At 36.4% G+C, this 15,127-nt stretch overlaps 1 protein-coding gene across 1 annotated transcript in view; it reads left to right on the forward strand.

Moving 5' to 3' along the window:
• LOC309500920 (uncharacterized protein) overlaps window positions 1-10,943 on the forward strand; it is a 47,622-nt gene extending 36,679 nt beyond the window's left edge. Inside the window, exon 3 of the mRNA XM_082172738.1 lies at window positions 10,691-10,943. Within this exon, the coding sequence (XP_082028864.1) occupies window positions 10,691-10,757 (67 nt within the window). The 3' untranslated portion in view covers window positions 10,758-10,943. The remainder of the gene's footprint in view (window positions 1-10,690) is intronic.
• The last annotated feature ends 4,184 nt before the right edge of the window (window positions 10,944-15,127 follow it).

Consider the following 15,127-nt stretch of genomic DNA (forward strand, 5'->3'; position numbering starts at 1 on the left):
TTGTCGAGACAAACTTTAAGTTGGCTTGAGAAAGCCGGACCAGAAAGTTTGAAGAAGTTTGAAGTTTAAAGTAGTTTGAAGTTTAAATTAGTTTAAATAATTCCAAAATGTACAAATTTACAATCTACTCCGCTTTACTGCAAACATTTGTGTTCTTTCTCTCAGTGAAATTCACATGATCTTGTGTTTCTTGTGTCACACATGCCTGTGAAGTCAATGGAAGGAGAAGTTTAGAGTGAACGGTCGTTAATAACTAAAACGTTTTAGTAGATTTTAGCATAATTATATATCAATCTAAAAGTAGTCAAAATATGTCAGTATTGTGTATTTTAATGTTCATATCATGTTAGATAATTGTGTCATTAATCAAACATATTTAATAGTTCTCACTACAGAAACATGGGAACATGGGAAACATTTGTGCCTATAGTGTTTAAAAAATAATAACTGGAAGATCAGTGTACCTCATTCATGGAAAGTTTCAGGGATGTTTAATTAATTTATAAAAAGACAAATTATTGAAATATTTTATTGCAGTTGTCTGTTACATCTGGGCTAATTTTTTTTATCTCCATTCACTCCATATTTATCTGTTTTAATTATTTTGTTTATTTAGAAAATTAAAAAATGAATGATTTTCTTTCATGTCAGATCTGATGAAAGTGAAGGAGGAGAGTGAAGAACTGAGTGAAGTGGAGGAACATCATGTCAAACCTGGAGAAAAACCTTTGAGTCGCTCAAAGACTAAAAATACATTTTTAAAGAAAAGAAAAGACAAGAAATCTTTCACCTGCACTCAGTGTGGAAAGAGTTTCACAACCAAACATAATATTGATGTTCACATGAGAGTTCACACCGAAGAGAAGCCGTTCATGTGTCAACAATGTGGGAAGAGTTTCAGTCAATCATCATCCCTTAATTTTCACATGAGGATCCACACAGGAGAGAAGCCGTTCACATGCAATCAATGTGGGAATAGTTTCAGTAAATCATCATCCCTTAATTTTCACATGAGGATTCACACGGGAGAGAAGCCGTTCACGTGATCAATGCGGCAAAACATTTTTTAGGGCATCACACCTGAAGAGACACCTGGCAGTTCATACGAAGGAGAAGCCACATTCATGTTCTGTGTATAGAAAGAGTTTTTCATGGCTGCAATCTTTTCGAAGACATCAGAAAATTCATACTGGCGTAGGAGTTCATATGTGTTTTGAGTGTGAGAAGATTTTTCTACAGGGCAGGATTTAAAACGGCACCAGAGAATTCACACTGGAGAAAAACCTTACAAGTGTTCACGCTGTGACAAGAGATTCAGTCAGTCAGCACATCTGAAAACACATGAGAGGATCCACACTGGAGAAAACCTCTAAGGGTGTTCACACTGTGACAAGAGATTCAGTAACTCATCACATCTGAAAACACATGAGAGGATCCACAGTAGAGAGAAGCCGCACACGTGTGATCAGTGTGGAAAGAGTTTATCTTTTAAAATTCATCTGAAGCAACACACGAAGATCCATGCAGTGGAGAAACCACATCACCGCAGTCTGAGATCACAGTAAGTAGTTCATCTTAATGTGCTGAGAAACAAAAGTCTCTTCTGTGTAAGTTAGTTTCCCAACAGCCACGTTAAAGGTATTGTGGAGGATTTTCCCGAATTTTAGAAAAGAACCACCCTCTCCACTTTTAAAAAAAATGCTCATGAGCAACACTCTACCTGCTCCCGAGAGGGAACGCCTATTAAACGTGTGCATGAGAGAGCATGCACAAGCCTAGTTCTCCTCGTGCACGCTCTGTTTACAAGTTGCTGCGTGACTTGTGCCAGGGCTAGCATTGCTAATCATAGCTTACATTAACTTTTACTAGCAGTGATTTTAAATGGATTTCTCCAAATAGCATGCCAAACTTTACCTGTCGAGTAGAAACTTCGCGACTGAGGCATCAGTGGGAAGCCCAACCTGTGCTTTTAGCGCAGGCCAGCGTGTGAAATATTCTCCCAAAAACACGCTGTTCTGGTTACTTTCTTCAGAGGCCTTTCTCTTCTTGTCATACAATTCGTAGACACTTTTTCTCTTGCGACCCTCAGAAATTTTGAAAAAACCCTGTGAGAACGGCGAGCTGAATGGCTGAAACCGTAGCTCACCACACATATACACCTGAAAATGCGCATGCACAGAAAGCGAAAACTACCTAGGGACGAGCATGTACAACGGCCTTACGTAAACATATCACCAGAATGATTGACAACTAGGAGGACCAATAGTCTTGATGATCCACCCGGAAAAAGAAAATCCTCCACTATACCTTTAAGCTAGAGGACATTTTGTTGGTTGATTGGTATCTACTAACTCATGTTCACACCAACACCAAAGTTCAGGAAATCTTATGAACCACTGACAACTCCTAAATAACTGGTTTGTTAATATTGCAATACTTAATTTAGAAATTATAAATTGATCTTTAATAAAGTATGACAATACAATTATTAAACATGATAGATATGGTTATAAATCAAGAAAAAAACATTTATAGCTGTTATAAACTGCTTATTAATGTCTATTAATGATTTAAATAGGATGTTTTAACAGTTTAATAATGCCTAGCCTAACTAATGATTAATAGCGTGCAGTTATAAAGTGTTACCAATATGCTATAGTCATACTATGTTTTATGTTTTAAATAATTAAGATTTCTGTGCCACCTCAGACTGGTTGCTGGCCCTTGCCTGGCCACCCCTATGAAAAAATCCAGGCTCCGCCACTTTACAGATACACATGTGAGAGCATTTGGTGGCCCTAGTGAAACCAGCATTAAATATTGGAATTACTTCCAGTGAGCATTAGCATAATACATTAGCATTTCATGTACACTTTGAAAAACACTGGGTTAAAAACAACCCAATTTGGGTTGTTTATTGGCCAGAATATGTTGTGACTCACTCCATAACCTGTCCATAAACAATAAGTGTACAGTTCTGCGAACATATTTTAACTTTCTAAGCATTTATATTCTGTATCTTATGTATCTTATAGATTTTATGCAAGGCATTCCATCATGCAAAAAGGCCGACGTGAGACTCGTTTAGGTCTCACGTCGCGCCCCTGTATGTTGCTTTCTTTGCATTAAATTAAACGATATACAGAAGAATAACTAATTTATAGATGCAAAAAATGTACACACCCCTGTATTTTACCGAAGCCACGCTCAAATTTGACAAAGCTGCACTGCTGTCTCCTTAAGAGACCCGTAAAAAGCCAGCGATAAATAATTCAACCCCTGGAGTGTTACATCTGACCCAGGATCTGGGTAACACAAAAACTACCCAAACACTGGGTTGTTAATGCTGAATTTTTTGTCACTTCCGTGTATCCATGTGAACTGAAATCATTTTGACAAAGTTTTATCTTTACAGAGGTAAAGGGAAGGGAAGGAGGCTCTCACAGGGGAGAGACTAGTTGACACTTCAGGACTGCGTTGTCGCCGCGTCCAGGCGCAGGTCCTTCATCAGATCTGGATACGGCCTGGATCTGGTGGACTGCGGTAAACCTCGGGATAAACAGAGAGACTAATATTAGCGTAGACGCCATTCTTCTTATGATGTAACAAGTACATCCGGATTTATGGGAAGTGTTCCCTGTTCCGGCTGACCTTATCTACGCAGTTTAACATTGAATTATAGAAATTGATCATGTGTTATGTGTATGAGATGTGTTTTTAGTCTAGATTTAAACTGACAGAGTGTGTCTGCTTTCTGGACAATGTTAGGAAGATTGTTCCAAAGGTTATGTGCAAAGTAGGAAAAGGATCTACCACCAGCAGTCGATTTTGATATTCTAGGTATTATCAACTGGCCGGAATTTTGAGATCGCAATAGACGTGAAGGACTATAATGCGTTAAGAGCTCGCTCAAGTACAGCGGAGCTTAACCATTTAGTGCTTTGTAAGTAATCAGCAATATTAAAAAAATTATACAATGTTTAATAGGGAGCAAATGCAGTGTTGACAGAATCTGGCTAATTGAGCAATCAATCAAGTTAATCGGGTCATACTTCCTGTTTCTGGTAAGAAGTCTAACTGCTACATTTTGGACCAGCTGAAGTTGGTTTATTATGCGTGCAGGGCAACCACCCATAAGAGCTTTACAGTAATCTAGCCTTGAGGTCATGAACGCATTAACTAATTGTTCCGCATTTGTCAATGAGAGCATATGGCGTAATTTAGGTGATTTAACGAGTTTGGAAAATTCTTCCTCTCCTATAACAATGAATGAATAAAAATTGTTCTCAGCGAGACTACAATTCACTGTCTGATGCGATACTGTAGTAGACTGATCAGGAATATTATTAATAAAGCAATCTTTAGTGGTAGAAGTGATAGGTCTAACATATTTGTAACATGGAGTCGGCTTTGCAGCCTTGGCTAAATTAAGTATATTTAATTTTGACTCATTTAAAGTAATGTAATCATCTGGTTTTAGCCAGGTTTCTGTCAAACACAGGACATCTAGATCATAATCTATAATCATATCATTAACACTAAGTTCTCTTGAAGTAAGAGATCAAATATTCAGCAAACCGATCTGTTTTTATTTGTTGAATATCAATTACATTTTTACCCTTCGGTTTGGGAGTTTTTTGTATTTCCTAATTCGGGGAATAGACTCATTTTCTATATGATGATATTTAGGTGAAAGAGGCTCTATGTGATTGGATTTATCTGACCTTGGTGACGCAAGGCCGTTAGCAGACGGTCGGTTTAGCCAGTCTGTCTGCTTCCTGACCTGAGCCCCAGATTGTCATGTTTGAGCTCTAAGACTATGAGCCAAATTACCAGAGAGAAGAGCAGCACCACCCCAGGAGGGATGAATACCATCTCTTTTCAACAGGTCAGGTCTGCCCCAAAAACTTTTCCAATTATTATTGTAATATATTATTTGGGTAGATTACACAAAAACTACCCAAACTCTGGGTTGTTACGTCTGACCCAGGAGCTGAGTAAAACAAAAACTACTCAAACACTGAAATAAATACCAAAAAATTTGCCCAAAAGGCTCGACCCAGGGTTTGGGTAGAAAAAAATAACCTAATATTTGAGTGTAGTGATGGGAAAAACTAAACTTTTCAAGGATTCGAATTAGTTGAACCAATTGCTTCATAAAAAATGAATCACTGTTTCGAGGTGTTCGAAACGCCACACGCTGGTCAGAACAGTATAAATCACATGTCAAACTCAAGGCCCGCGGGCCTATTCCGGCCCGCCACTTTATTTTATAAGGCCCGCGAGAGCATATGATTGTCTTAAAATTAGGGATGCACCAAATTTAGGCTGCCAAAAATGTTAGGCAAAAATTGTATTTTAGGTTTTTGGGGCGCCACCCCGCCCCTCCGTGTTCGGCGATCTGGTTTCACTCTGGCTCAGCATGTTTTGTGACTTTGCGAGCGGCTCCGCTTCCGAAGATGCACAACTTTGAAGCGTGTTCCACTGTGTGTCTGCGCTGTGCTCTCCACTCTGTGTTCGCAGCGTGTTCTGCTCAATGTTCCGCTGCAACCTCTGTGTGTGTATGTGTGTTGCGCGCTTTGCTCAGTTGGTCACGCTCACCGGAAAGGCAAAGTCCGCTAAAAAAACATGCCGAGATTGCCGACATGAAATTTCTCTAGACTCGTTTCTGTTTGCAATAGCACTACTGTGCTGTAACATGGTGTGTATAGCTGTGCTGGGCAACACTGGTAAAATGGTGCTATACTCTCGTTCCCTGGTCCTCTCCCTGCTATCTGCTCACATGCTCTGATAATAATAGCTTTGTAGGACTATACTTTATTTTGACAATTGGTCAAAAACTAAATCTGTTAACCCTCTGAGGTCGAGAAACGCGCCGACGCGTTTTGCTGGATTTTTTTCACATAGCAGCAACATAAACTTAAATTACTCCGTCATTTATGGTTATACAGAAAAAAGAAATATAAAAAAATAATCTGTGATATTTTCTTTTGTATGTGTCCACTTACAATCAAATCAAAACATTGTGCTTTTGTAAAATAAAGAAAATAAACAGGGTGTGCGTTCTGCCTCTCCGTCGCGGTGAACTTTTTTTTCTTGAGCACGTCTATAAACTGAAACAAAACTCAGCGAATACTTCTCACACATTTATGAGCCATATACCTTTATACACAAGTGTGTACTTTTAAATGATCGGATTCAAACTGAAAACAAATATTCTCTGTTTAAGTAATTTGTATAAAACCAACAGGATGTCCAGTATCTCAAACTCTTGCTAATTACTTTTTAATTCGACACGCCCACTCGCGCAAAAGAGATTCACATGCAAATCTCCACATGGGACGCGAACGCCCTCGTTACCTCAAACACAAAACACCAAAACACTTCACAAGTCTCTGCTTTTCGTCGAGTTTGGAAGACACGTCTGAGCTTACATTGGATTTATATCAGAAGAAGAAGAACGCGATTTGAAGACAAGAAAGATGTAAGGTAAGAAATTCTTACTTATTAGTTTGGTATTGTTGCATAAACTTCACATTGCAGTTGAACTGTTGCTAGATATATGGTGAATATTATACTATTTAGACCCGTGTTTCCTGTTAAATACTGTTTGTGGATATCTGCTCAAACATAGATATGTATAACCATAATGTTTAATATTTTGGAGCACGATGGCGTTTGAATGTATCATATTTTGGAGCGCGCTGTGGGTTTGAGTATCATATTTTGGAGCGCGCTGTGGGTTTGAATGTATCATATTTTGGAGCGCGCTGTGGGTTTGAATGTATCATATTTTGGAGCGCGCTGTGGGTTTTAATGTATCATATTTTGGAGCGCGATTGCGTTTGAAAGGAAAAATGCACCAAACATTAGGCTTTATGTTTTTACTATTATCTCATTTCATATCATCATAACGAATGGAAACATTTGAAGTAACATATGATAATCAATATATTTTTCTCTAGCGTAGTTGTTCTTGAAATCTTTTGGAAGATTTAATTTATTGTTATTATTATTTTATGCAACACTGCGTAGCCTATGCCTACAAGGCACAACAAACCTGGTGTTCATTATATATTGTTGGAAACGTGTGTGTGTGTGTGTGTGTATTCTGTGAATTTTAAAAAGAAATTTTAACCAGAAAAATCTAAAATCTATTCCCAAAATCGTGCAGCCCTATAGTTTCTCTTGATATCAGTATGTTCAGTTTTTTCTTTTTTTTTTTTCTTTCAGGGACCAGATGCAACTGAGTCCTGCTGACTTCAACATTCACATGAGTCTCTGTACATGAACATGGTAAAGTGAAAATCAAACACCTTGGAAATGAAAGGTATGTACAATGTTTTTAGGAATGGCACAAAGGTCTCTGTCTTTGGATCATTGTTTTCAATGTGCTCTTTTGTCATTTGTATTTTTGGATTGTGTTGTAAATAAATCCAAACAATCTAAAAGCCATTCTTTTTTAAATCTCCTCATTCTTTGTGCAAGGTTGCTCTGAATGACAGGGCCTGATCGCTCCTAATAGGGCAGTTAGGGAGTGTCTTTGTCTTTCTCAGGTGTTAAAAGCTTACATATTAATGAGATAATCACGCCTCTTCGCATATGGCTTTGTCACACAAAACACGTCTTAGAAATTTTAAATCAATATATTGTCTTATCTGAATGAGCAGTCAGGGTGATTTTCACATAGTTTTGGAGCAAATATTCTAGGCTATGTCATACAATTTTCAAAAGTCTTGTGAAGAAATAATCAGTATGGGTTTCATGGCCTTATTTCAGTGAGAATTTTTTTTTGTATTTTCACAAACCACGCATAAATGTCATTATCTCAAAACTACAAACTTTTACATACATGCTGCTGATATATTATTGTAGCAGAGTTTGTGCTGAATACAGTGTAATTAGACTTTAGCCATGAAAATGTCACTAGTAACAGAAAAAAACACAAATGTCAGAGCATGTCAGAACACCACCAGGGCCCAGAAAACAGCTCAGACCTCAGAGGGTTAAATCTGATTCTGCAGCATAGAACTGAATGAAGAATAATATATTGATATTTAATATTATTTTAATATATTAGGCACCAGCAGGGGCGATTCTAGGATTTTCATTTTAGGGGGGGCTCAGCCCCCAATGAGGGTATGATAAAAAAAAAAAAAAAAGTTAGTTTATGGTCTAATGCTCATTATTAACTAGTTTCATTAATTAATCCAGTAACATGCATATGGCAGGGTTTTATAATCACTGAGGTCCCGAATGTGAGGTATTTAGGGGGGTTGGGGGGCATGCTCCCCCGAGAAAATTTTGATTTCTCTGATCTACATATGTGCATTTTAAGATGTTTTGAAGGCCAAAAAAATTGGATAACAATAGCTTTAAAACCATGTGCGGGCAGCTGTTTTTTTTTTTCTCACCTCATCAGCATCACACTCTTTTTCTCTTTGTTTTTCTCTTGCTCTGTCTTTTCCCCTCCTAAAGCTGAGCTTTGACTGATATAGGATTTCATTTTTGTCTGTCAGTGAAGAAAGTAAACATAGGGTCAACTGATAGGTTGATTCATGAATCATTTTCTCAGACAAAGCTACCAGGAAAGCTAGGTAACTAAGTTTATTAAATTCATTCACAATATGTACACATTCATTATTGATCTAGGCCTAATACATGGCCGTAGACAGGGCTTTATAATCAAAGAGGTCATACATTTGAAGTTGTTATGGGGTTAAACATTTGTATTTCTCTGATATGTGCATTTCAAGACGTTGAAGGCCAAAAAAGGATAAGAAATAGATTTAAAACCTGCTCTCTCCTCTTATCCATTACTCTGTCTTTTTATCTCAGTCTCCTCATCTTGCCCTGTCTCTTCCCCTCCTAAAGCTGAACTTTTTTTAATTTACTGAAGGCTACAAATTGTATTATATTAATTCTCAACATGTACACATTTATTATTAATCTTGTGCCTATGAAAACGGCTTTGTTAATGTTTCTTGTCCCCTCACAATGACATAATTACATGTTATGTAGGCCTATTTTCAGCTCAAAATGGCGAAATTAGACAAAAGTTTATTAGTTTTCTAATTATTTTTGTCATTCGTTTCACATTTATGACCTAAAAAACTGTCAACTATAAAATGTTTAGTTTAGCTACTTATTCTTAACTCGTACTTGACCGTAAACTGAAGCGTCAGTTGTGCTGCTAAAATTCGCGCTCAGATGAGAAACCGAACCGTCCTGTCTTGCTCCCAATGCTCTAGTAACATTACATTGTCATAAATGCATTGCAGTTTACATAAAGAACTGCACCAATACAGATGTAATATCATAGCAATCTATCAATAAATGCACTCATGACACACCTTGTACTCTCTGATGTTCGCTCTGCTCGGCGCCCCTGCAGATTGAAAAATGCGCTAAATCCAAGCAGACTCAGATAAGGGGAGGAGCCGAAATTTGACGCAGCTTGCCGCCGTTTCAAATTAGTTTTTTTTAAAGGGGACTGATGCGATCAAAAATGTATTAATCAAATATTTTTTAGGGGGGCTGGGCAGAAGCCCCCCTAAAAAGGGCCTAGTGACGCACCTGGGCACCAGTATCAACCTTTTCACCGTTTGAATTGCATCATTAAGCCAGTAGGTGGCGACAAGTGACTGTCTTTATTAGTGAACAATTGAACTGATTAGTGCCAAAACATTGATTAACTCGTGAAAACCAAGTAGCTGAAACCAATATTTAATGCTAATAGAAATTGCTAATTTGCCTCTGGACACATAAAGATTGCACTGCTGTTTGATTGAAATGTAACATCTATGCAAAATAATCCTTGAAATATTTCTCATTTAAGGCCATTCCTGTTTGGAATATGTGATTGTGTATTGTCAACAATAAACAGAAACATTCTGCATTTCCATTTTGTAGTGTGTATCATTCATTGCGACATTTAAACTGATTCTAATGTTTAATAATCTGTTATCTTGACAAATAAGGTATGCTACTGCCCACTGGCATGCTTTCAAAGCTATTGTTATCCAATTTTTTTGGCATTCAAACACCTTAAAATCCACAAATGTAGGGCAGAGAAATCCAAATTTACCCTCCCCTGATGTTTCGAGCTCAGCCCCTGATGTTTTTAAAACCTAGAAACGCCCCTGCAAATGCATAATATAGTATTTGTAACTTAAGTAATAATCGAATAAAGAGACCATTTTTTTAAACAATATGTTAAGGAGTTGTAACATTTTTCAGTCTTACAGTGAAGTGGCCCTCAGTGAAAATGAGTTTGACACCCCTGGTGTAAATGCTACAAAAACTCAAGCCAAACATGCATAAAAACACTACTTTTATTCCTTTTAATTATACAAATGTCTCATTAAAATGTTTAAAACTGATCAGAGATCAAGCAAAACCCATAGACATTTGTTCAATGGTTCACCGCATGATGGGTTCATCATTTACATTTTGAAACGGTTATGAGGCAACGAAGCCTCATTTACTGAAATCAGGTGACTTTCACACAGGTTGATACACGCTCTGAACCACTGATTTGAAACAAAAGATTCATAAAGGTGTCTTAGCTTCGTGAAGAAGTGTTTTGAGATCGCCCATCACTACTTTAATTACATGAGTAAGACATGATTAGCAAGTTGTTTGCATAAAATAGTCCATTGAAACTCACTTGATGTAATATTTCTTTTAGACCTGATGGACGTGAACAAGAAAGGAAAAACAGAAGCCAAAAAATCTGTCTCCTGCCCTCAGTGTAAAAACGCTTCACATGTAAATCAAGTCTGAAGATTCACATGAGAGTTCACACTGGGAAGAAGCGGCTCAGGCTTTCACTCTGAAATCACATCAGCTTCTCATTCTGAAGAAAGACCATTTAACTGTAATCAGTGCGGTAAACAGTTTCATTGAGCTTCAGTCCTGAAGAAACACCTGAAGATTCACTCAAAGGATTCATAATATTACAGCAGAAAAGACCCGGCGGTGTGTGTTTCAGTGCTGAAGTCCTTCACTACAGACGATGAACTGAAAATTCACACTGGAGAAGAAGGCCATAACTAGCCTGGTTAAAACCAGACCATTCTCAGTAGTAACTGAGTTATGGTTTGGCAAAGCTTCTTTAATAACTCATTTCCAAAGGGGCGTCACCAACGGACGTCGCTCAAATGCCTCTGGGCGCAATTGGATAGACCTAAAACTCCTAAAACCAATCAGAGCGATCGTCATCGCATAAAGCCATATGCTGCGTCCCAATTCGCCTAAATTACACTACGCCATAAAAGTATGTACTCTTTTTGTGAAGAAAATTTATTTACTTTTGAATGTGTAGCAAAAAAGTAGGCAAGCTTTTGGACATACTACTTCGTCATCTTTATCGGACGGATCTGTCGCGTGCATGTCACGTAAACTGACCTGTCAATCATCTTGTCACAGTTAAAATCCTCTATTAAATCTAATTTAATTTCCTACCGTTTCGGAGAGAAATGTAGTAGCACGTTCATCTGCCAGTTTTTTCTTTGTTTTTGAACATCTAGTTCAGTGGTTTTCAAACTTTTTCAAGAGCGACCCCTTTTTTTCTTATTTTTATTGACGCAACCCATAGGCCTATATAGGCCTATTCTTAAGCCAAGCATACAGAATACAATGGGGCTAAAGGCGCATTAGACTTTATTCTCGTTTAAAAGTGCTCTATTGTGCACAGCTGGCACAACAATTCAGCTCTGATGATGCACGTACAGTGGCTTATCCGTGACGTGATCGCAATGCAAAGTTGATTCTGCACTCTTTTGATCTAACTAAAGCTACAGGGATGCTAATTAACCGGTTAACCATTAACCATTGTAAGAATTTGAACCAATTAATAGCCTACTATCGTTTGCTGTATGTTTAAAAAATTCACTAAAAATATTCCACAACAAATCCTTTAAATTTAATGATAATCAGAACAGAACAAGAATGGAAAAAAAATCTATAAACAAGCCAAAACAAAATAATTTAAAGTGAAAGCGGCGTTGGGCTCACTTAACTCTCTCATTCGAATACATTTTTTTTCCATATTCCATTAAATAAAAAATAAAATTAAATGATTATTCCCCAAATTTTAAATATTTATTAGGCTTCAAAAAATATAACTTTTAATTTAAGTGAACTTAAAACAAACCTTGCATAAATCCATTATAAATGTCATATTTACCTGTGCCTTTCCTGTCTAGGTATAAATATACAGCAATTGAATAAGGTTATCAAAACATTCCGCACTGCATAAATTATAAACTAAATATAGATAAATCCTTATTAAAGCTACAAGCATTCTTTAGTCAAGAGCAGTTAATAATTTTCTCTGTTTTCTTTGTCCTTTGGTTAACTTTACTGACAGAGAGAATTAGCTGCTGCCACTTTAGGACCAGCCGCTGCTGATGATCTCACGCATCCTATTCTCTCACTACTCTTTACTTTCATTTAAGATTTTATTTAACTCATTTTAAACTGTTCTTGTGAGGATACTCGACAAAACGGACATTTATAAACGGACAACTATAACCGTCGGTCTCACGGTTATATAACCATCACACCCCTAGTCTTACTTCATTTTTGTATTTACCTCATGTAATGATTGATTAAACTCTTTACTTCTTTTATCAACATCTCATTGTTATTGTCCATTTTCTTATTTTCTGCAGATTCTGCTTGAATCAGGAATAATTTTAATTCTTGAAATCATGAAGTGTCCTGATATTATTGCTTTTTGAGCTTTCCATGTTTTAAATTTCTCAATATATTTTTTGCCTAATAAATTATATTTCACCCAATAGACACCAAAAAGACATTACAGTTGCATTTGATCACTTAAATTCACATGATTTTATTTCATTCATTCCAGTGAAATGGAGTGCTGCACTGCTTCTCATACAGGTCACTTTACTTAACAAATAAAAATTTGTTAAATAAATCTTGGAGTCAGATCTTAGTTTCAGTAGTCACGTTATAGCAATAACTAAATCAGCATACTATCATCTAAAAAAATATTGCAATAAATAGATGCTTCGTTCCCAGTCAAAACATAGAGAAACTTGTTCATGCTTTCATCACCAGCATGATGGATTATTGTAATGGACTCCTCACCGATGTGTTCAACAAGTGTATGCAAAACATAGATAAGCTAATAAAACATCATGGTTTCCCTTGAGAGGGAACATGATTCATGTTATTTTTTTATTTATTATGCACATGCTGTAATTATTTTATGATTATTTTAAATACTTTTCTGTGTAAACCATTGAGAATGAAATGTGCAATATAAATAAACTTGCCTTGCCTAAAATTGCGGGGTAACGTAGCACTGTTTTACTTGGTTAAAACAATACTGAATACATTTGAGTGTGTTGAAAGATGTTTTGTTACTCTGTGTGTTTGCTTGGCAGCTGCTATAAGACATCTGTTGAACATCACAACAAGCTAGACTTATATTTGAATATCATATTAATAAAAGATGGATGACCAGGTCTCCAAACACCATCAAGCAGAACTCATGATATTCATAACACATCTCTATTTTACTAAGCAGATATTTGAACTGAGAAACTAGAAAACATATCCAGACAGAATATTCATAACAAATCCTGCAAGTTGTTGGCACTTGCTCTATTTTGTGCCAGCCTTTAATACGAAAAAAAAAAAACCCACGAACTAAAACAAAAAACAGCACTTAAAATACCACATAAACAACAAAAACTGGTCAATGTACACAAGTCTGAGTCGCCAGCAGAGCAGCCCTGTCAAAATATCAAGGCGAATTTGAATTCTCTATTAATTCATCTATTTTTTAATCTACAGTTTATAATCTTCAGATATACAGTGATTTCAGCATTTATGATTTGTTATTTCAACACTTATGAATTGTCATTTGCACTGTCTCAGTGCATTGTTGTTCTCCATGTTTTTGTTGCATTACATATGAATAGATTGAAAACATTTCTATAAGCAATCAATGCCAATAAAAAAGAAAATTCTTTAAACTTTTCCTGAACAATATAGCTGAAGAAGAAAGCATCAGTGCTTTAGCTTAGACTCTTTAGCCATCTGCTACGTCTTTTAACTCTGACTAGATCTATTAGGATTTCATCAGTCATGATCAGATGCTCTTCTTCACATAGAGACTCTTCTACTAAGCCTAACTTCTTCCTCATCCAGTTCGTTTTTCTGAATCTCCTGAATGCATTTCTCTGCTTCGACACATCATTAAAGTGCATCCCTTTCAACATCATCTCTATTTTACTAAGCAGATATTTGAACTGAAAAAACTGGAAAACTTATCCAGACAGAATATTTTTTATTATTTTTTTTTATGAATGATTGAAGATCTTGATCACCATTCTGTAGAAACGGTTTTATATTCCTCCTTTAGCTGATCTTTGAATGTCAAGAGGATCATGGTCTCCAAACACTTCTTTAAGCTGTATTTTTCTCCTCAGTGAATCAACCCACTTTAATGATGATTAAGAAAAAGCCTGCGGTCCAATCTCAGTTCAAATTCAGCTCAGATTGAAGCTGTTTTACATGTTCAAGCACACTTAAAGTAAATCAGTATTAATCTAGAGTTCTCTCAAAGGTCATTCCATCACAAGTAGTCCACATATTGCAAAGTTGATTGTGTGAAAGATCATTGCTTGAAAGATCATGTGCTCCAAAGATCACTTTTTGTTTCAAGGAGCTACAATGATCTTGAGCTGAGATATTGAGGTTTGTGTAAATAGAGTATAAACAAAGTTTGTGGTTCACCATGATTAGAACTGGTTTCTACCAGGGATTTTTGTTCTCCATTTCTGTCACCTGATAGAGTTTGTGTTTCTTGAACTTTCAAGTGAATTGAGCTTGAAATATTTCAATTGAGCTTTATAGTTGAATCATATTTGTTTCAGCAAAATCTGAAGTCGTCTCATATTTAATAAAGTTTGAATCCTTACATGATTTTCACTTTAAATATTATGAAGTTGCTTTGATTGTATAAAGCGCTATAAAAATAAAGGTGAAAAAAAAGGATACAAAGATGGCTGCTATGGTCAAACCAAGTGAAAAAAAGTTGTTTGTATTACCAATGCATAATGATTAAGCTAAAATTTTTAAAATTGAC

The sequence above is a fragment of the Leuciscus leuciscus genome, assembly GCF_965113295.1.
Source record: "Leuciscus leuciscus genome assembly, chromosome: 1".
NCBI classification, from domain to species: Eukaryota; Metazoa; Chordata; class Actinopteri; order Cypriniformes; family Leuciscidae; genus Leuciscus; species Leuciscus leuciscus.